The sequence below is a fragment of the Leuresthes tenuis genome, unplaced genomic scaffold, assembly GCF_036924035.1.
Source record: "Leuresthes tenuis unplaced genomic scaffold, fLeuTen1.0.hap1 SCAF_2, whole genome shotgun sequence".
NCBI classification, from domain to species: Eukaryota; Metazoa; Chordata; class Actinopteri; order Atheriniformes; family Atherinopsidae; genus Leuresthes; species Leuresthes tenuis.
This window is the reverse complement of record NW_027325356.1, coordinates 4,695,146-4,719,343: the sequence shown is the minus strand read 5'-3', so window position 1 is coordinate 4,719,343 and position 24,198 is coordinate 4,695,146. Positions and strand designations below refer to the sequence as shown.

The 24,198-nt window shown below is 39.4% G+C and overlaps 1 protein-coding gene across 1 annotated transcript; it reads left to right on the top strand.

Moving 5' to 3' along the window:
• Positions 1-1,751: 1,751 nt before the first annotated feature.
• LOC140302320 (C-type mannose receptor 2-like) lies at positions 1,752-11,395 on the top strand (the record flags this gene model as incomplete). The annotated part of the gene is made up of 6 exons (XM_072381152.1): positions 1,752-1,941; positions 2,386-2,702; positions 3,218-3,405; positions 9,411-9,629; positions 10,463-10,683; positions 11,136-11,395. Coding segments are annotated over exons 1-6 (1,344 nt in total), but the record flags the coding sequence as incomplete, so codon positions are not given.
• Between the last annotated feature and the right edge of the window lie 12,803 nt (positions 11,396-24,198).

Sequence of the window (24,198 nt, the reverse complement as noted above, 5' to 3'; positions counted from 1 at the left end):
AATGTTGTACATTAAATTGATTTGTGTGCTGTTTTGAATGTGTTTGAAAACCTCAGCTCCACATGCATTTACTTTGTTTTTAATCATAAAACATTCGGGTAAATGTAAGGAAACTGCAATGAAAGAACTTATGACAAATCTTCTGTATTCTGCAAATAAAACTGTCTGAATCTTTGTTCCAATAGCTCAGGCGGCACTGACTTGATCACAATCTATTCACAGTCAGATGCAAATGATATAAACTTCAAGAAATATGATGCTTGGATCGGTCTGAACAAAGGTGGATACTGGATCTGGTCTGGAGGAAAATGGAATTGGATTGAGCAATATGATGAAGACGACTGTGCTGTGGTCCTCCACCCAGACAGACAGTAAGCTGTTCTTTAGCTTTAACTTTAACAGTACCAATGTTAAGTTTACACTCAGGGATTGGAGGGGTTGGTGGTTTAGTTTCAGACAAATGTCACCCAAGATGCTTTCTTTTATGCCCACTGTGCTTTTTACTGTTCAAATTTGTTTTGAACATTAATTACAATGTGGGAGGATTTAGGCAGAGACCTCTCACAGCAACAATCAGAAGCTATAAACTTCCTTTTCTGGCCTCCCTGCCGCCGAGTCTCAAATGCAGTGCATTTTGCTGATTTCCACTTTTTAAATATATTACCTTCTTCGTGCTGTATGTCAAACATATAAAAGGGCAAAATTATCAGTGAATTTTAGTGATTTATTGTCTCATGGGACCAGGTTAACTCAGATTACCTGACCAACTAACTAACTAACGGCAGTTCATGTCTTTTCCCTAAGAGATGCACCAGTTGCTGCTCATCTAAGTACATTTTTATTACAATGCACATGATATTATCACTCTAAATACACGCATTTCAATAGGGAAAGTTATTGTTTGCTATTTGGTAATAAATATTGTGTGGGTGTATAGGTTCATATCCTTAAAAATCACATGCTGGAGACTTACTTAATAAGGCTCCTTTATTAAGTGAGTTTTAATTAAAAGAGTTTTGTATGATAATAATGACAGTATAATAGCTGTATTTGCACTGAGTTCTCTCTGCCATCACTTCTGTGTGAAGGCGCAAAACAAACAGCATTCAAATGATTCCAAGTAGGAAAATGTACAGAAAGCTTCAGCTCCTTCATGCTGTTCTGTCTTGAGATCATGAGTTAATTGTTCTCTCAGGATAAGCTCATTTTGTAATAGCTTTAATTTAATCCATTTATTTCAGAAGCTGTAAAAGTGCAGCAAATAAAACTTCACACTGAGCCTTCATATAGTGTTCAGTTATGGATCCTCTCCATCAGTCATTACTGAGATCTTAAAAGCTGAAATCAAGTGTGAACTGGTGAACCACCTTTTTCTGAATTCTCCAATGGTGCTGCCATCTCCAGTAGCTGAGGAAATAGAACGGATGTCTACCAAGCAGAGAGAAGGAAACAAGCTAGTTTTGGAAAAGCAATTAAGCTGATTTTGATTTCTCAAGATAACATAAATGAACCTGTTAACAACTTTATCCCCTCGAGATAAAGATTATTGATCTCAAGATGGTGACATTGAAATGAGTAGCTTTGGTCCATCTTGATGAATGAGCTAAAGTGTCAAACCCTGCTGTTGTCATGCTTTGATTAGCACAATGTTAAATAATTTACCTTTATGTACACAGTGATTTAATGCATACAATTCTCTTGTTCATATCTATCTTACAAGGGTTTCTGGCAGAAAATGTGAAGCACATTTGTTCTTCATCTGTCAGAAGCACAATGGGAAAGATCTCGAGTACAAATTCATAATGGAGTCAAAAACATGGTCTGAGGCGCAGGAGTACTGCAGGAAGAACTACGATGATCTGGCAAGTTTAACAAGCGCCAATATGGAAGCAGCTGTTGTTGAGCAGGACTTTCCCATCTGGACTGGACTGCACAGAGATGGTAAAGACAAGATTCAATCTTTTGAAAATAATTCCTATGTTGAGTAAATCTTTGACTGGTACCACAGGTAGTTTCCTCATTTGGCTAAACGCTGGTCTCAATAAGCTCAGTCACTCCTCAGAGGTCACATTTTATGACCTTGTAGCTTTATGACAGAAGAATTCATTGGGAGGCTGAAGTAAACATCTCCTGATGATGATGCTACAGCCACGAGCCACCATACAACCAAGAGTCCCACTGATTTCACTCTTAATAAGGAATTTTGAATTTGCCATAAAGTAGACAAAAGACATGAATCTCAGCTTGTTTTGCCTCTCATTCAAACATTAAGGATTTGTTGCTTTTCCTTCAGCTGGTCTTTACTCATAAAGCAGACGGTGTGATGGATAGTTGACGTTCTCTCAGCTCATCTGTGTGGCTGAAGTTTCCTCTTGTGTTGTGCAGGTGGAACGTGGAAGTGGAGTGCAGGCTTGTCAGACTACACAAACTGGAAGTCAGGTGAGCCCGGGGACAGCGGCGACTGTGTCTCTATCTCCTCCAAAACAAAGGAGATGTCCACCCAAAGCTGCGATGCCCGTCTTCCTGTCTTCTGCTACTCTGACAATGTGGTCCTGGTGAAGGAGAATAAGACCTGGGAGGAGGCGCTGGAACACTGCAGAACCCTTACTTACAACAACCTACGCTTTGATCTGCTCAGCGTGCAGCCTGGAGACGAACATGACTTTGTGATGGGAAAGATCCTGGAGGCCAACACTGAGGAGGTGGGTTCAGCGTAATAAATGTTGAAATTAAAACTTTTTCCTGTTCCTGAAAATTCCACAATTAGTTTTTTCCTCTGTTGGAATAATTTCTTTATATCTCTAAATATCTTATATTTATATAATAATATATATATATATATATATAATAATATATATATATATATTATTCTTAATCTCTTCAGTTTGCTTCATTTCATAACATTGAAAAACTGTCAAATATCAGCCAAACACAACAGAAAGTCAGAGTATTGAAAACCTCAGCTGCACTTGTTGATGGAGACATACTGTAACTGCTGTAGGTAACATTAACATCAGCGTTTGGCTTAACTATGTTTGGAAAGTCCCATATTAACATGTTTGTTACCTATAAAACTCCCTGTTCATTAGACTGTCACTGATGCAGCTTATTTTTACATGTGATACGTGTTCTTTCATATAAAAAAGAACACTACATGGTCACATTAAAAGGGCTAAAAAGTGTGTCTCTGAGTTTGATTGGTTGTTTCCTTCCCTAGGTGTGGACTGGCCTGCGTTTCCTGGCTGGTGAATGGCTGTGGGTGAATGGGGCTGACATGCTGTACACTGGCCTGCCTCCTTGCCCCATCCTGTGGCAGCACTGCGGAGCCTTATCCAAGATAAACACTGGCAGTGTGAAGCCTGTGGACTGCATGGAGAGAAAAAACTTTCTGTGTTACAGCTCAGTGTAATCTCAACACCTCTGACATCAAAGGGCCTGAGTGTACCTGCAACTAAAGGGGGGCACTTCTGCTCAAGTTCACCTTGCAAGAGTTTAGTGGCACTTATTCTTTAGATACTAGATACTTTAGATACATGTCTCTCTGCTGCAGGACAGGCATGTTTGTGGTTAGATAATATCTTAGAGGGAGCAGCCATCCAAAGATTTGGGAATATTATCTATAATAAAGTAACACAACTAAATATTTACCAAACAGATTAGCTGAAGGTTTCTTTCTTCTATTCATTAGATCAGTAAAAGTTATGCAGTAGTATATAATATATCAAAGTTCTGGTGTGTAGGATAGAAGGGATGCAGAGACAAAAATGCAACGTAGTATTTATCAGTTTTCATTAGCATTAAAATAAGGAAGCTGTGTTCTTTTTACTTTGGAATTAACCTTTTTTTTTTAACAGGAGCAAATATTGAAAAAACAAACACCAGACAAAGAGAGGACCTTTTCCATTTTGAGCAGTCCTTCTGGTTTCTCCCACTCTAAACACTGAATCCAAACCACTTTTATGTCTTTTTACCCTGACTAGAACATGGTGACATGAAGCGGTCGGCCTCCAGGTATCTCAGCTCGTCAGCTTGACCTGAAAGGTCCAGATTTTCCGGATCAGATCATCTCAAAGCGACAAAAAAGCTGCACATTTGTGCTTTTGTACGAGCTGTATTTCCTGTAGAATAGAAGCAATGAATGGATCTGGCACTTCTAGGAGAAAAAAAAACACTTGAAAGCATCGTGACCTCCGTGGATCTCTCGTCAAAGCTGGACGAGGATAGCATCACAGCTCTTTCTGCTGAGCAGCTACTTGTAACTCTCAGGAGGATTTTTCATTATAGATATATATCCTGAGACTATGTCAACCTGCTGCAGACCTGTTAATAAAATAAACTATAATCGTGTCGATCAGCAGTTTTACAAAACAAATGTCTTCCTTTTTCCCATCTCCTTCCCTCTTGCAGGTGAAGTGAACAAGTTGGCCTCCTGAACCTCTTGTCTTTCTTCTCCAGTCGCAGCACAGTGGTGAAGGTTCTGATAGATTCTTTTTCAGGTGTAAATTAGTTCTCAACAACAGAACTGAGTTGAGAGAAGCTTTGGTGGTGTTTGTAAATCCATTTGACTGTCAAACCATCGTATTTGACTGTCCAAACTTGTGTGAGGTTTTACACGACACTCCCTGTCCTCCTGACATATCAGCTGGTTGAAAACAAATCAAGAATTTGCAACTTAACCCTAGAAGTCCCACAGTTGCAAATGTACAACCTCACTTTTAACCATTCTAAAAGGCCTACACATTTTTTTCTCCCTCAAAACCACGTTTACACAGATAATGGGTCCTATGGTTTGTCCTCACAATGCTATTGGATAGGTCCGGTTATCTGGCCTTGAACTCACTCAGCTCCGAGCTCATCTCCTTTTTATATTTTTAGATACTACAGAAAAAATCCCTTTCTTCTTTTTCTGGGTTGTCTGTATATGTTCATGTTTATGCATCTGGCAGACGCTTTTATCCAGGCAGGTAGGGTAAGGGGGTCCTGCCTACGGACCCCCACTGGATGTAGTACATTTCATGCAGGGGATTTTAACCCAGTTCTCTCTGGCAATCATACCACTATGCTATCCCAGTCCCTATCAAAGGAAAAGCTGATTCACCCCCAATAACTACACATTAGCTACAAAAAAAATACAGGATAATTACCAATAATTATCCTGCTCCTCCGCATTGAGAGGAGTCAGATGAGGTGGCATCTGGTTAGGATGCCCCCTGGACGCCTCCCTGGGGAGGTGTTCTGGGCCCGTCTCACTGGGAGGAGACCCCCGGGGAAGACCCAGGACAGGTTGGAGAGACTATGTCTCTCGGCTGGCCTGGGAACGCCTCGGGGTCCCCCCGGAAAAGCTGGAGGAAGTGGCCGAGGACAGGGACGTCTGGGTTTCTCTGTTAAAGCTGCTGCCCCCACGACCCGACCCCCGGATAAGCGGCAGATGATGGATGGATGGATGGATACCAATAATAATGTGAGATTCAAGTCAAGAAGAGGGAATGAAATTAGAATTAAAATAGCTTTGTTTGTTTATCTTTGGTACGATCACAAATTAAGTGATCAATATGTGGCCCAGAGACCTTCTGTAACAGCTTCAGAAGCAAATTATTAATTCAGTTGGTCTGATAGAAGATCAGCTATTCGGTTCAGTGGTTATAAAGCATAACTTTAGTGTTTTAGTTTGTTCTAGTTTTTGGACACATTTCGCCTGTGAGTGTAAAACCTTATTAAACTTATTCTAAAAGATGCATCATTGTGAGAATACAAGAAATGTTGATTTAAAATCAGACACCTGCCTTTTATCTATACATCGACTGTTAATCTGGTGGCAATTTTATTCCAGTTGAGTTTTTAGTGACCAGTTAGCTTTTCCCAGTCCGCATCTCTGGTCCATTTTCAACCTCTTAACATATACACAGTTGAATATAATGAAAAATTATCACACGTGAGCTTGAGCGTAATAAAAAGGCAAAAATAGAAAAACAAGACTGTGTGTGAGTAAACTGTGCTTAAGTTAAAGTAGACTTAGCCATTATTGTTTTCTAACCCTAACCAAACTTGTGTTATTGCCTAAATCCAAGCAGGAAGTGATAAAGAGGTTTTAGTAAAGCGTCGTCTTGTTATTGAGAGAACATATGTTGGCAGTGATCTCATGTCCAAGGCATGAGAGCAACATGCAGCGCTTAACTGCTCCATCCAACCCCTCCTCCTTCCTCCTCATCAGGACTTAGAGGCTTCCTAAATGAAAGACTTGAGAATGACGTCTGCTCTGATGTGGAAATGCTCATATAAATCGTACTTCCCTTCTTGCAGAGGCAGCATGCCATTATGGGCTGTGTTAAGGGGTATTAACAAACTTTATGTATTACAGTTTCAGCTGGAGGACTTGTTGGGCAATCTGCATCTATAACACATACAATCATGTGTTTAAAAGTTAAAATTATTATTTTTTTCCAGCTCAAGTTGGTCCAAGTTTGCCAAAGATTTCCCTGTTCTTCATGTTCAGTCTCAGCTGACTGGGACATGGATTCAGTAGATTCATTTTATCTACATATTGTCATTAAAAACTCACACACGAGTCACAAAAACCTAGAACCGGTGTCAGTAACAAGTAGAAACTTTGGGCTCAATCTGGGTCTCCCACTTGAAGGTCTCTGACTTCTAATCCAGGATCCTGCACACCAAGGGAAACAAGATCATACGTGTGTGTGCCTTCTATAACATATAAATGATGTCATACTCTGACCTTCAAGTAGCCAAAAAACACTGAAAGTAATTAAAGGCAGAGCTGTCCCAGACGAGGAAACATTTCAAACTAAAACCAATTTGTTCTAATTGAATATAATGTGGTAATTCTATTCAACATTTCCACATTCAGTCTCAATTCCCAAAACTCTTTTGATATATGGAACTTCTAATCTGTTGAAAGAGATGCATATAGATGCATCTGATTTGCCTGCTTTCTGGCGTCTCTGAGGGAAAATATTTTCATTTTCAAGGCCATAGTAAAATACTTTGCGATGCAGCAACGTCACGATGCAGCTGATTGCTGTTTTTGAGTGTCGGGTACTCAAATGACTTTTTCTCAAAGGTAGAACTCAGAATAAAAGGCTTCCAGCTGGAACTTGGTGGCTCATCGAGCAGCAGCAGCAGGTGTTGCTTTCTGAAAACTTAAAGTAAAAAAGGGTTAATCGATGGATCAGGACAGGTAATTTTACCAGCTGAACACAGTTACACAGCCTACCAAACAGTTCATTAAGAGTTTTAACTGTTTTTTACGTTGTTCATTTCCTAAATAATCAATTTGTCAGCCTGATATAAAAGATCATCACCTGAATAATCTGCTACATAACGCATGATGAAATGTTTTCATTATTTCCCTTCAGGTGATATCACAACATGATTCTAACTGATGTTCTTTGTTCAACAGAATTGTGATGAAGAGCTGTCTCTCTGGGCCCTTTTGTCTCCTCCTCCTCAGCAGCACAGTGTCTGGACTGGGATCAGTTGTGTCAAAAAACGACAAAAACCCTTGGCATCATCGTACCTGGGAGGATGCACAACAAAAGTGCAAGAGGTGAGGTGTCCTTTACATTTACCTGTTTAATAATAGTAACTTGATATTGATATTTAGGTTTTACATGGTCGTCTTGAATATGGCCATTGTAGTAAATCAAAAGACTAGATTTTTGTCTCGCAAGTAGGCAGAAACTGAGCCACAGCAGTTAAAAGCTACTGAGACAAGTGCACAAAGATATATGCATTGCATTAGAAGACAGCTGCTGATTGGCTGATAAATGTTAGCGATGCATAAATGTCTGCCATCCCTTAGAAGTAAGTCTATGAATCAGTTTCACAGCTTTGTCATGAACAATACTATTGTCATTAGAAACTGTGATTTGGAGACATAATACACTGGAGAGCAATGTGAAAATTGGCTGCTCGATTCACTCATCTTCCAGTGCAATAGATCATATGAACATATTGAAGGAGACGTATTATACCGTTATTTTTTAACAAGCTGGAATTGTCACGATCTGAGTTTTGTGTTTGACCTCGTCTTTTGGTTTCTTAGTTTGCTTTATCAATAACTAAGGATGCTCTCTTACTAAAGAGGTGGCGAGAAACAAAAATCACTCCTGGAAAAACGGAGGCACGATGAAAAGTTAAAGAAATCAAAATCACTCCTGAACAGAGGAAACCAAAAGGCTATGAAACTTAGCAAGGCTCAACTATATCTATGAGACAAAAAGTTTACAAAATAAAACCTCTCTGTTGGAGGGGAAAATGCAGATTGCTATGGCTGTGGCTTGGTTTTGCTATGGAAGGCTGGGATGATCGTACGCACACAAGACTTGTAACGAAACACACTGGCACAGGATGAAGGGAGACGCAGACTATAAATACACATGGAGGGAAATGGGGAACAGGTGGAAACACTCGGGGATCAGGGAGGACAATCAGACTGGTGACACACGAGGAAGAGCAAGTGACCTGAAACGAGAGGAGAGTTAATCCTTCAAAATAAAACAGGAAATGACGAGACAAGACAAACTAAAAACCAGAAGACCTCACCGCGGTGTGACATGGCCCAAGTGGATAGAACAGCACAATGCAGGCAAGAATGCTGAAATAACATAATTAGTCATGCTGTAATTTCTCCATCACATATAGGATCTATAAACCCTTGGTTTCACTCACAAATTCTACTCCTCTGTATTTTTAGAGACAAATTAAAGAGATTAAAAACTGGTTCTTATGAGCGATGTGACATTTTTTGTAACAGCAGCTCCTGGTGCTGCATGCTGATGCTGCCTTCAGTAAGAAGTCAGAGTTCCTTTCCTGGAAAAAAACTAATTTAAAATATGTTGGGAGAGGATTAGAAGCTCATGTGTTTCTTAAACGAGCTACAGAACTGCAGAGAAGCATAAGCAAAAGAGTTTCAACTTCCAACATCGGACGTACAGTAAAGGCAGAGGGATTTGAAGTTCTGGGAGGAGATAAAAATAGGGAGGCCGGGTTCTGTAATGCAACATTAGGCTGAACAACTCACTGAGTGACATATTTTCAGATCTAGGCGACCCTCAAACTGCCAGGGACGTGTTTTCTCTGAGCTTTTAAGTACGTTTATTTATCATTAAACAGGATTTTTTCAGGACAAAACCTTATCTGCTTATCTGTGTTTTGAGTTAATTTACCACACATGAAATTAAAGGCTACCTCAAACTACCACAAAAAAATGTTGTACATTAAATTGATTTGTGTGCTGTTTTGAATGTGTTTGAAAACCTCAGCTCCACATGCATTTACTTTGTTTTTAATCATAAAACATTCAGGTAAATGTAAGGAAACTGCAATGAAAGAACTGATGACAAATCTTCTGTATTCTGCAAATAAAACTGTCTGAATCTTTGTTCCAATAGCTCAGGCGGCACCGACTTGATCACAATCTATTCACAGTCAGATGCAAATGATATAAACCTCAAGAAATATGATGCTTGGATCGGTCTGCACAAAGAAAACAAGCGGATCGGGAGTGACTGGATCTGGTCTGATGAAGGACAATATGAAATCCCTGACTGGAGGCACAGTGAGCCAGACAAAGATGATAACTGTGCTGTGGTCAACTACCCAAACAGAGAGTAAGCTGTTCTTTAGCTTTAACTTTAACAGTACCAATGTTAAGTTTACACTCAGGGATGAAGCTGTCTCATGGGACCAGGTTAACTCAGATTATCTGAGCAACTCTGCTGCTCATCTAAGTACATTCTTATTACAATGCACATGATATTATCACTCTAAATACACACATTTCAATGGGGAAAGTTATTGTTTGCTATTTGGTAATAAATATTGTGTGGGTGTATAGGTTCATATCCTTAAAAATCACATGCTGGAGACTTACTCAATGAGGCTCCTTTATTAAGTGAGTTTTAATTAAAAGAGTTTTGTATGATAATAATTGTAATAGCTTTAATTTAATCCATTTATTTCAGAAGCTGTAAAAGTGCAGCAAATAAAACTTCACACTGAGCCTTCATATAGTGTTCAGTTATGGATCCTCTCCATCAGTCATTACTGAGATCTTAAAAGCTGAAATCAAGTGTGAACTGGTGAACCACCTTTTTCTGAATTCTCCAATGGTGCTGTCATCTCCAGTAGCTGAGGAAATAGAACGGATGTCTACCAAGCAGAGAGAAGGAAACAAGCTAGTTTTGGAAAAGCAATTAAGCTGATTTTGATTTCTCAAGATAACATAAATGAACCTGTTAACAACTTTATCCCCTCGAGATAAAGATTATTGATCTCAAGATGGTGACATTGAAATGAGTAGCTTTGGTCCATCTTGATGAATGAGCTAAAGTGTCAAACCCTGCTGTTGTCATGCTTTGATTAGCACAATGTTAAATAATTTACCTTTATGTACACAGTGATTTAATGCATACAATTCTCTTGTTCATATCAATCTTACAAGGGTTTCTGGCAGAAAATGTGAAGGACATTGGTTCTTCATCTGTCAGAAGCACAATGGGAAAGATCTCGAGTACAAATTCATAATGGAGTCAAAAACATGGTCTGAGGCGCAGGAGTACTGCAGGAAGAACTACGGTGATCTGGCAAGTTTAACAAGCGCCAATATGGAAGCAGCTGTTGTTGAGCAGGACTTTCCCATCTGGACTGGACTGCACAGAGACGGTAAAGACGAGTTTCAACCTGTCATGCTTTTAAAAATAATTCCTATGTTGAGTAAATCTTTGACTGGTACCACAGGTAGTTTCCTCATTTGGCTAAACGCTGGTCTCAATAAGCTCAGTCACCCCTCAGAGGTCACATTTTATGACCTTGTAGCTTTATGACAGTAGAATTCATTGGGAGGCTGAAGTAAACATCTCCTGATGATGATGCTACAGCCATGAGCCACCATACAACCAAGAGTCCCACTGATTTCACTCTTAATAAGGAATTTTGAATTTGCCATAAAGTAGACAAAAGATACGAATCTCAGCTTGTTTTGCCTCTCATTCAAACATTCAGGACTTGTTGCTTTTCCTTCAGCTGGTCTTTACTCATAAAGCAGACGGTGTGATGGATAGTTGACGTTCTCTCAGCTCATCTGTGCGGCTGAAGTTTCCACTTGTGTTGTGCAGGTGGAACGTGGAAGTGGAGTGCAGGCTTGTCAGACTACACAAACTGGAAGTCAGGTGAGCCCGGGGACAGCGGCGACTGTGTCTCTATCTCCTCCAAAACAAAGGAGATGTCCACCCAAAGCTGCCATGCCCGTCTTCCTGTCTTCTGCTACTCTGACAATGTGGTCCTGGTGAAGGAGAATAAGACCTGGGAGGAGGCGCTGGAACACTGCAGAACCCTTACTTACAACAACCTACGCTTTGATCTGCTCAGCGTGCAGCCTGGAGACGAACATGACTTTGTGACAGGAAAGATCCTGGAGGCCAACACTGAGGAGGTGGGTTCAGCGTAAGAAATGTTGAAATTAAAACTTTTTCCTGTTCCTGAAAATTCCACAATTAGTTTTTTCCTCTGTTGGAATAATTTCTTTATATCTCTAAATATCTTATATTTATATAATATATATATATATATATATATATATATATATATATATATATATATTTTATTCTTAATCTCTTCAGTTTGCTTCATTTCATAACATTGAAAAACTGTCAAATATCAGCCAAACACAACAGAAAGTCAGAGTATTGAAAACCTCAGCTGCACTTGTTGATGGAGACATACTGTAACTGCTGTAGGTAACATTAACATCAGCGTTTGGCTTAACTATGTTTGGAAAGTCCCATATTAACATGTTTGTTACCTATAAAACTCCCTGTTCATTAGACTGTCACTGATGCAGCTTATTTTTACATGTGATACGTGATCTTTCATATAAAAAAGAACACTACATGGTCACATTAAAAGGGCTAGAAAGTGTATCTGAGTTTGATTGGTTGTTTCCTTCCCTAGGTGTGGACTGGCCTGCGTTTCCTGGCTGGTGAATGGCTGTGGGTGAATGGGGCTGACATGCTGTACACTGGCCTGCCTCCTTGCCCCATCCTGTGGCAGCACTGCGGAGCCTTATCCAAGACAAACACTGGCAGTGTGACGCCTGTGGACTGCATGGAGAGAAAAAACTTTCTGTGTTACAGCTCAGTGTAATCTCAACACCTCTGACATCAAAGGACCTGAGTGTACCTGCAACTAAAGGGGGGCACTTCTGCTCAAGTTCACCTTGCAAGAGTTTAGTGGCACTTATTCTTTAGATACTAGATACTTTAGATACATGTCTCTCTGCTGCAGGACAGGCATGTTTGTGGTTAGATAATATCTTAGAGGGAGCAGCCATCCAAAGATTTGGGAATATTATCTATAACAAAGTAACACAACTAAATATTTACCAAACAGATTAGCTGAAGGTTTCTTTCTTCTATCATTAGATCAGTAAAAGTTATGCAGTAGTATATAATATATCAAAGTTCTGGTGTGTTGGATAGAAGGGATGCAGAGACAAAAATGCAACGTAGTATTTATCAGTTTTCATTAGCATTAAAATAAGGAAGCTGTGTTCTTTTTACTTTGGAATTAACCTTTTTTTTTTAACAGGAGCAAAGATTGAAAAAACAAACACCAGACAAAGAGAGGACCTTTTCCATTTTGAGCAGTCCTTCTGGTTTCTCCCACTCTAAACACTGAATCCAAACCACTTTTATGTCTTTTTACCCTGACTAGAACATGGTGACATGAAGCGGTCGGCCTCCAGGTATCTCAGCTCGTCAGCTTGACCTGAAAGGTCCAGATTTTCTGGATCAGATCATCTCAAAGCGACAAAAAAGCTGCACATTTGTGCTTTTGTACGAGCTGTATTTCCTGTAGAATAGAAGCAATGAATGGATCTAGCACTTCTAGGAGAAAAAAAACACTTGAAAGCATCGTGACCTCCGTGGATCTCTTGTCAAAGCTGGACGAAGATAGCATCACAGCTCTTTCTGCTGAGCAGCTACTTGTAACTCTCAGGAGGATTTTTCAGCCTTCTTTTTCAGCATCTGTAATCTTGTTGTATATATTTGCTCATCTCTGTATTGCTTTGTTTTTGTGATGGTACAGTAAATGCATCTTGTCGTCTAAAATCTATGTCAGTCAGAACGTTTCTATGAATATTAGAACCTAAAATATGTCTTATATTTTGGATCAAAATTCTAATAAATGAAGCAAAACTAAATTCTGTGATCAAGAACAGTATCTGAAATCTCACTAATGTACATGTACAACCCATCAATAGTATATGTCCAGTAATAATTGATGATGATCAGGATCTGGATAACTTAGCAGAGAGTCTGTTGCTTGTTTTTTGTATTTAGTTTGCTTTCAGATTTCATTTGAAAATTACTTGAAATGTTGTTAAAGTTTTCACAAGTTTTACATCTATGCATAATAAAACATGATATACAGTGAACTGTGTTGAGATGAATATTTCATTCTTGCACTTGGAGATGCCTAAAAGAGTCTTTGGATTTACTTATTAAAGAAAAACACGTGCCAGCAGGTGAAGATGTGTGCACGATATATAAGATAAAACAAGTTTTAATACAAAATACACGCTCACACCATCTGTTTGTGCACTACTGACGGAACTAAAGTAAATCTGGTGGGAAATGATTGTTTTCTCAGCCACTATTCACTCACTCTGCTTCAGACCGCACTTCTTTAAATGATTCTGTTTTTGGACCTGACCCTGATTCTGCCTCTGGGCCTCTCTGACATCGTGAGTAGCCTGGTTTATTGATGGGTCAGGTCTGCAGAAGGCTGAGGACGACCCATTCATTTGAATCAGGTGTGCTGGAGCTCAGAAGCATGGAAAACATGCAGGGCGGGGTGCCTTGAGGACCAGGATTGGGAGACACTGATCTAAGGTACATACCTCCATATGAACTACCAAAGTGGACAAAACTGATAGGTAATGGGTCCAGTTGAACAGAAGTTGGTAGACAATGACAAGTCAGAACAGAAATCCAAGAACTAAAAACATAACGAAACCAACAAACGTGACGGGGGGTGTTCTCTGAAGACGGGCTGCTAGCTGTGGAGCGGGGGTGCTCTGAAAACACCCCGTTAGCACTTGGTACTTTCGTCCTGATAAAATTAACCATAGACTGTATGACATTAACAGGGCCAAAAATCGACCAATCAGAATTTTGGTCCCAGAAGGTATCGACCAATAAGTCGACTAGGACTTTACAGCCCTAATAGAGTTTTAAAAACATGAATTGCATTAAATGGAGAGTTTTAATATGAAAAAGAATCACGTGAGCCTTTGTCAGATTTGTAAATCCATTTGACAGTCAAACAATTGTGTTTGACTTGTGTGGTGTTTTGCAGACACTCCCTGTCCTCTGGACATATCAGCTAGTTAAAATCAAATCCAGAATTTGCAACTTAAGAACAGGAACTGACCTTATGTCCTTGGCTTGATTTTGTCAGCAGAACTAGAAGCACTAACCATGTTCATGTTCTGCTATGAAGGCTGCTGGTACCAAAGTGCCTAAATACATTTAAAAACAGGTTGTCTGTTTCGTGTGGCTACAACACTGGTTCATCCCTCGAGTTAGGAGCCTTTTTAAAAATAAATGTTATGATTATTATTTTAAAGCTTGAATGATTCAGAAGTCTGTATTCAGTGACATAACAAAAATAGATGTTTATAGATGCAGCTGATTTGCCTGCTTTCTGGTGTCTCTGAGGGAAATTGTTTTCATTTTCAAGGCCATAGGGATAAATCGTTATTTGCAAGCAGTAAAACATTTTACGATGTACTCAAATGACTTTTTCTCAAAGGTGGAACTCAGAATAAAAGGCTTCCAGCTGGAACTTGGTGGCTCATCGAGCAGCAGCAGCAGGTGTTGCTTTCTGAAAACTTAAAGTAAAAAAGGGTTAATCGATGGACCAGGACAGGTAATTTTACCAGCTGAACACAGTTACACAGCCTACCAAACAGTTCATTAAGAGTTTTAACTGTTTTTTACGTTGTTCATTTCCTAAATAATCAATTTGTCAGCCTGATATAAAAGATCATCACCTGAATAATCTGCTACACAACTCATGATGAAATGTTTTCATTATTTCCCTTCAGGTGATATCACAACATGATTCTAACTGATGTTCTTTGTTCAACAGAATTGTGATGAAGAGCTGTCTCTCTGGGCCCTTTTGTCTCCTCCTCCTCAGCAGCACAGTGTCTGGACTGGGATCAGTTGTGTCAAAAAACTACAACAAACTTTGGTATCATCTTACCTGGGAGGATGCACAACAACACTGCAAGAAGTGAGGTGTCCTTTACATTTACCTGTTTAATAATAGTAACTTGATATTGATATTTAGGTTTTACATGGTCGTCTTGAATATGGCCATTGTAGTAAATCAAAAGACTAGATTTTTGTCTCGCAAGTAGGCAGAAACTGAGCCACAGCAGTTAAAACTTACTGAGACAAGTGCACAAAGATATGTGCATTGCATTAGAAGAGAGCTGCTGATTGGCTGATAAAAGTTAGCGATGCATAAATGTCTGCCATCCCTTAGAAGTAAGTCTATGAATCAGTTTCACAGCTTTGTCATGAACAATACTATTGTCATTAGAAACTGTGATTTGGAGACATAATACACTGGAGAGCAATGTGAAAATTGGCTGCTTGATTCACTCATCTTCCAGTGCAATAGATCATATGAACATATTGAGGGAGACGTATTATACCGTTATTTTTTAACAAGCTGGAACTGTAACAGTCTGAGTTTTGTGTTTGACCTCGTCTTTTGGTTTCTGAGTTTGCTTTTTGCACTTTGGTTTCCCTGCTTCCTGTTTTATTTTGTAGAATTTGTCCCCATGTGTATTCTGTTCTCTTTACTTCCTGTGTTACACCTGGTTTCTTCTAATTTTCTCTAACCTGTTGTTAATACTCACTCCCTCTGTAAATATCCACCAGTTTTTTTGTTTTGTCCTTGCCAGATCATTGCACGGAGCTCCCCTGTAGATACTCTTTTTCTCCCCACTCTAAAGTATTAGCTGCAGTATTTGACTCCTTAATCCTGCGTTTTGGTCCATTTCCAACAACATCATGACAGACACAATTTCCTGAAATCTTAACAAATGTCTGTGACATGCTTTGGACAAATTACCACAGAGGTGGTTCCACAGCTCCCTTTTCAACCATGAATTTCCAGCTCTGTTCATAGCAACTGGAATTAGATAAGAGGGGAGGAGTAGAGTCAAGTAGCTCACTCCACGCCTCTTATCTGCAGGGTGTGTCCTGTTTTAGACCCATCCTATAGTTTCTAACTATCATGAAAACTTAAATGTGGACACAAACTACATTTAATAACCTCTGAAGCGTATTACTACCATATTAGAGTGCATACAATGCCACACAAAACTGCCAGAAAACTGACTTTTTAAAAGAATATTTACTCCCCTTGTGAGCAGCTTAGTCTTTATTCGGCTAATCTTGCTCAGATCATGCATTAAGATGGCCCAAGTGTGTAGAACAGCACAGTGCAGGCAAGAATGCTGACATAACATAATCAGTCATGCTGTAACTTCTCCATCAGATATGGGATCTATAAACCCTTGGTTTCACTCACAAATTCTACTCCTCTGTATTTTTAGAGACTAATTAAAGAGATTAAAAACTGGTTCTTATGAGCGATGTGACATTTTTTGTAACAGCAGCTCCTGGTGCTGCATGCTGATGCTGCCTTCAGTAAGAAGTCAGAGTTCCTTTCCTGGAAAAAAAACAAATTGAAAATACCTTGGGAGAGGATTAGAAGCTCATGTGTTTCTTAAAGGAGCTACAGAACTGCAGAGAAGCATAAGCAAAAGAGTTTCAACTTCCAACATCGGACGTACAGTGAAGGCAGAGGGATTTGAAGTTCTGGGAGGAGATAAAAATAGGGAGGCCGGGTTCTGTAATGCAACATTAGGCTGAACAACTCACTGAGTGACATATTTTCAGATCTAGGCGACCCTCAAACTGCCAGGGACGTGTTTTTCTGAGCTTTTAAGTACGTTTATTTGTCATTAAACAGGATTTTGTTCAGGACAAAACCTTATCTTTGTTTTGTGTTAATTTACCACACATGAAATGAAAGGCTACCTCAAACTACCACAAAAAAATGTTGTACATTAAATTGTTTTGTGTGCTGTTTTGAATGTGTTTGAAAACCTCAGCTCCACATGCATTTACTTTGTTTTTAATCATAAAACATTCAGGTAAATGTAAGGAAACTGCAATGAAAGAACTGATGACAAATCTTCTGTATTCTGCAAATAAAACTGTCTGAATCTTTGTTCCAATAGCTCAGGCGGCACCGACTTGATCACAATCTATTCACAGTCAGATGCAAATTATATAAACTTCAATAAATATGATGCTTGGATCGGTCGCAAAGGCGGATTCTATAAGTATTCTAAAGGAAAATGGAGGTGGAATGAGCAACAAGATGAAGACGACTGTGCTGTGGTCATCTACCCAAACAGACAGTAAGCTGTTCTTTAGCTTTAACTTTAACAGTACCAATGTTAAGTTTACACTCAGGGATTGGAGGGGTTGGTGGTTTAGTTTCAGACAAATGTCACCCAAGATGCTTTCTTTTATGCCCACTGTGCTTTTTACTGTTCAAATATGTTTTAAACATTAATTACAATGTGGGAGGATTTAGGCAGAGACCTCTCACAGCAACAATCAGAAGCTATAAACTTCCTTTTCTGGCCTCCCTGCCGCAGAGTCTCACATGCAGTGCATTTTTCTGTCAATAAACTGTCATGTGGTGACATTGAAATGAGTAGCTTTGGTCCATCTTGATGAATGAGCTAAAGTGTCAAACCCTGCTGTTGTCATGCTTTGATTAGCACAATGTTAAATAATTTACCTTTATGTACACAGTGGTTTAATGCATACAATTCTCTTGTTCATATCTATCTTGCAAGAGCTTATGGCAGAAATTGTGAAGCACATTGGTTCTTCATGTGTCAGAAGCACAATGGGACAGATCTCGAGTACAAATTCATACCGGAGACAAAAACATGGTCTGAGGCGCAGGAGTACTGCAGGAAGAACTACGATGATCTGGCAAGTTTAACAAGCGCCAGAATGGAAGCAGCTGTTGTTGAGCAGGACTTTCCCATCTGGACTGGACTGCACAGAGATGGTAAAGACGAGTTTCAACCTGTCATACTTTTAAAAATAATTCCTATGTTGAGTAAATCTTTGACTGGTACCACAGGTAGTTTCCTCATTTGGCTAAACGCTGGTCTCAATAAGCTCAGTCACCCCTCAGAGGTCACATTTTATGACCTTGTAGCTTTATGACAGTTGAATTCATTGGGAGGCTGAAGTAAACATCTCCTGATGATGATGCTACAGCCATGAGCCACCATACAACCAAGAGTCCCACTGATTTCACTCTTAATAAGGAATTTTGAATTTGCCATAAAGTAGACAAAAGATATGAATCTCAGCTTGTTTTGCCTCTCATTCAAACATTCAGGACTTGTTGCTCTTCCTTCAGCTGGTCTTTACTCATAAAGCAGACGGTGTGATGGATAGTTGACGTTCTCTCAGCTCATCTGTGCGGCTGAAGTTTCCACTTGTGTTGTGCAGGTGGAACGTGGAAGTGGAGTGCAGGCTTGTCAGACTACACAAACTGGAAGTCAGGTGAGCCCGGGGACAGCGGCGACTGTGTCTCTATCTCCTCCAAAACAAAGGAGATGTCCACCCAAAGCTGCGATGCCCGTCTTCCTGTCTTCTGCTACTCTGACAATGTGGTCCTGGTGAAGGAGAATAAGACCTGGGAGGAGGCGCTGGAACACTGCAGAACCCTTACTTACAACAACCTACGCTTTGATCTGCTCAGCGTGCAGCCTGGAGACGAACATAGTTATGTGACGGGAAAGATCCTGGAGGCCAACACTGAGGAGGTGGGTTCAGTGTAAGAAATGTTGAAATTAAAACTTTAAACTCAGTTTGCTTCATTTCATAATATTGAAAAACTGTCAAATATCAGCCAAACACAACAGAAAGTTCCCCAGCTGCACATGTTGATGGAGACATACTGTAACTGCTGTAGATAACATCAGCGTTTGGCTTAACTATGTTTGGAAAGTCCCATATTAACATGTTTGTTACCTATAAAACTCCCTGTTCATTAGACTGTCACTGATGCAGCTTATTTTTACATGTGATACTCCAGGTGTGACGATACTCTGCTCATGAAACAAGATTTTAAGAAAACCATTGTGACAAAATGTATGACTGGACCAACAGACTTTTATTTAACCGAGTTGCACATGCATTTTTAAATGTTTTATTATGACTGTTTACATGCATGATGAAAGCATGAGCTTTGAATAACCTTCTTCTTCCACAAATTGAAACTAAATTGCCGCAGTGTACGGTATTATTTTCATGCAATGCTTGCATATTGTCTGTGTCTTATCAGTCACTCTACTGACATTTATCATTACGCTGGGTACCCAAAATGCTGCCAAAGAAACTATTTGAAAGTGGCAATGACATCTTCAATGGTAATACAGGTATTGTCCTACGTCATTCTGGATGCTTGCTGCTTCACCTCCTTCTCCTCCTCCTCTTCTTTTCCTTCTCCTTCTTTAGGTTCTGGCAGGCTAGATGTAGCAAAGCGCATTACTGCCCCCACAGGTCACAAATAGAAGTTTGGATAGCTCAAAAATCTTACGAGACAGATTTCTAACGCGACGAGAGATATCGTCAACTTTAATCTCGCGAGATCTCGTCACACCCCTATGTGATACGTATTCTAAAATATGAAAAAAAAACCACTACATGGTCACATTAAAAGGGCTAGAAAGTGTATCTGAGTTTGATTGGTTGTTTCCTTCCCTAGGTGTGGACTGGCCTGCGTTTCCTGGCTGGTGAATGGCTGTGGGTGAATGGGGCTGACATGCTGTACACTGGCCTGCCTCCTTGCCCCATCCTGTGGCAGCACTGCGGAGCCTTATCCAAGACAAACACTGGCAGTGTGAAGCCTGTGGACTGCATGGAGAGAAAAAACTTTCTGTGTTACAGCTCAGTGTAATCTCAACACCTCTGACATCAAAGGACCTGAGTGTACCTGCAACTAAAGGGGGGCACTTCTGCTCAAGTTCACCTTGCAAGAGTTTAGTGGCACTTATTCTTTAGATACTAGATTCTTTAGATACATGTCTGTCTGCTGCAGGACAGACATGTTTGTGGTTAGATAATATCTTAGAGGGAGCAGCCATCCAAAGATTTGGGAATATTATCTATAACACAGTAACACAACTAAATATTTACCAAACAGATTAGCTGAAGGTTTCTTTCTTCTATTCATTAGCCCAGTAAAAGTTATGCAGTAGTATATAATGTATCAAAGTTCTGGTGTGTAGGATAGAAGGGATGCAGAGACAAAAATGCAACGTAGTATTTATCAGTTTTCATTAGCATTAAAATAAAGAAGCTGTGTTCTTTTTACTTTGGAATTAACCTTTTTTTTTAACAGGAGCAAAGATTGAAAAAACAAACACCAGACAAAGAGAGGACCTTTTGCATTTTGAGCAGTCCTTCTGGTTTCTCCCACTCTCTTTGAAGAAGGTGAAATCTGTGTTGATTCTCAGTCATCTTGAGTAAAGGCAGCTGGAGAAACCTTTTGGATGAGAGCTGAAATGTCTTCAAGAACCAAGAAGTTGTCCAGTTGCCCCTTACTCAAACTCTTAGGGTGGAACATGGGTATTCTACAACTTCACCACCAGGTGTCACCATTTCAAGCACTGAATCCAAACTACTTCATGTATCCCTACCCGACAGGAAAGATTTCAAGGATGTATTTTCTTTTCTTTTAGTTGTAAATAACAACCAGCACAGACCAAAAAAGTGGTTCAGTCAAATCAAAGAAATGGAGCTCACTTTTCATTTTTGTTTTGCTCTTCCATGGAATTTATTAATTATAATATCATTGACAAAGTTAATTATATTGTGTCATTGTGAATGAGTTTCCTATATTCAATAGAATAAATTAATAAAACTTTATTGACAAAAAAAAGAAGCTGTTTGACTCTCTGTAAATTTCACACTGACTTACATATAATTTGGATAAAGTGATTAAACTCTGACTAATGTAAGAGTTGTAATGAAAAACTGGAGATGAAACTGATTTCTGAGATGCTAAATCTGGAGCGAAACACCGTTATTCCCTACAGTGAGATAGAAAAGTTGGTGATAATTACTGGTAGGCTAACACACACACGCACGAGGCTTTTTGAGTCTAACAGAAGTGTCTGTGTTATCAGAGGCTGCTGGCACTGCTGTTCAACTATCTCACGAGTTAAAACATAAATTTAGAAAGATAAAACATTAATTATAACAAACTCAAGCAGATCTGAAATGTCTCAAAAGCTCGATAAAGGATATGAATTTTTCAGTTCTCTCTGGCTTAAATGTTCAGTTATAGTGGGCTCGATATAATTTTTAGTACCACAGATGAGCACCAGAAAAACAAAAAAAACTAAAACGCTCCTTAAATCAGCTTCAATGCAACGCTTAGATATTTTTCTTCACTGCATTACTGATGAATTAATCACTTAATTTGATCATAAACAATTTCTGTTTTATTTTAAAGGTAAAATGTCAGATTAAAGATGCATTTTTTAAACACAGGATCAAAATAAACAAACATTTTAAAATCTCTTTGTATTAAATGCTTACTTGAAAAAACCCCAAAAAAAATCAGTTTGTAATTTTTTTAGCTAAACTGTCTATTTTTCTGTCATGAAAATACAGTCAAATATTCACTTAAACCGTTTTTATTTTTCAAACAATGCATTTTTTGGTCTAGTTGACCAATAAAAGTGCTTTTACTCTACAGGCCACATTCACCCTCCCACAGAGACAGTTTTCTCACATAGTCCACTGCACTGTGGCGTCGAATGACAAAGACAGCCCCGTCGAGCTGTAACCATAGCTCAGTTCAGCAATGCATGTGGGCATGTGTCATACAGTCTATGGCTGAGTGATCAGAATCTAATGAGGGTAGGAACTGCGTATCTGTAAGCTGTTGGAGCTAAAGACAGCTCTATTAGCAAAGATAATGCTGCAAATAATTTTCTAATATCCATTTCTATCTGTGTCTTGGTCTTTTTATACAAGCCTTGCGAGGCCAACAAGTGCTTCCGTCACCTATTACTGCAGATCAAAAAGTTCTATATATTTCTGGGGGAAAGTTTTCTGCTGCATCATCGTATCAATATGAATCTGTTGCTTTGTGTCTTTGATTTGGACAATTGTGGATCCTGGAGGAATGTGAATCTTTTGCTGTTGAATCAAAAATGGGGGACTTTAAAAGAGGGACAACGTATGAGGATGATTTATTTAAATATTTGCTTTAGTCTAATACTATTGATCAATAACACAAGTTAATATTGACATGCAAAGAAAGTTGTGTGACTTATAAACCCTGCAGATCCACTGGATGTTGCCTTTAGGTCCTCTGTGGTCATCAGAGACTCCCACCCCACAGGAGACCATCCTGTTAAGATGCTTCACTCATCAGCCTGAGAAGAAACACACCTGCCTACGCTCCTGGTACAGAGGGTCCAGCAGCACTCACAGACCGTTCCTGCACAAATGACAGTCAAGCCTTGTCTCCTGCTCATTAAAATATCTTCTCTGTACATGTAAGCTCAGGGGCATCCTGCTGTACAGGAGTCTGATCGGCTTTAGGGAGAAACTATTAAATAAACAATGTGCAATTAGCTGCAATGTTTGCTAATAGGAGAAGAATGGATAATACTAACGTATCATCAGGCTCAAATAAATACTGCAACCGTAAAACAAAATCTAAAAATATGAACATTATTTCTTAGTTAAAATGCTGATAATGTGAAAATATGAGAATATAAATTGTATGGAAAATGTATTCGATATATATATTATTTTCTGATAAATATTAGTGCTGCGTTAATGTGTTTCAAACAGAGCATTTACAGCGTGATGCTTTACAGGTAGTATCTGTATTACTTGTGTAAAATAATTTAGTAACAACCCAGCTCTCATTGTTTTTCACTAGCCAAACTTTACTGATGGTTTAAAAATGCATATTTTACTCGGCCTTGAGTAGACGCTTTTATCCAAAGTGACTTACAATTGAGGATATAACAATGCAGCTAGCATCAAAGCTAACAATAGGCTACATAGAAGGCAACCACTAGTCAGGCTCTGTCAGAGGTGACGGTGTAGAGATAGAGTGCAGGCTTAGAGGGAAGTACAGGGTGATAGGGTAGGAGATGCTCCCTGAAGAGTTGGGTCTTCAAGAGTTTCTTGTCAGCCATGACGTTCAAAAACAATGAGCATCAGAAATGAGGTCTTCGTATGACACTTAGACCGTGTCCTCTGACGCATGCCGGCCCCATATTTGGATAAAGTTTTTGTTTGTATCACACTTTTTTCAAATGCAACTCAATATGAAGGACAAAAAAAATTAGATAGATTAACTAAATGCTATTTTATTCAAAGGGAACTTTTCAAAGTGCAAACACATAAAACGAATTTGAGGATAAAATAAGACTCATTACATGATGGACTAAAAATTCTTAAGAGGAAAAATGAAAAACCTTCTTTGTGGGCTGCTATCCGTAATTACTCGCCTGTTACATCCTCACACTCTAGCCCTTGAAGTTTGCCACACAGACTAATTTCCTAACTCTTATTAGGAAATGTAAAGCAGTGTTTTCAACATATGCAGCATTTTGATGGGTTTTAAACAAGTGGAGCTTTTTTGGGTATGGTTAGTTTAATCCAGTGGTTCCCAACAACCCCTTAAAGGCTCTGCAGATAAATCTAAGGGGTTGTAAGATGTTTAATGTGAGTGGAGGAAGGTGCCCCAGTTTGTTCTCTAGTAACTCAGCATTGTTTTGTTCCCGGTTCTGTTTGTTCTGCTGGGTCTGCTGAGCTGCTGCAAACAGAAGTTAGCACCTTCCTTCAGGTGGAGGTGGCTGTTGCCTGCCTGTAGGGGCTGCACCTCAGTCATCTCAGGTGGCCTGGAAACCCCCATCTGCCACTGCAACACACACTGAAAGCAACAGTTTTATTTTTGGAGTGGCTGCAGGCACCGCAGCTCGCTCGGTAACACTCCAGTTCATTTCATGATGAGACGGCC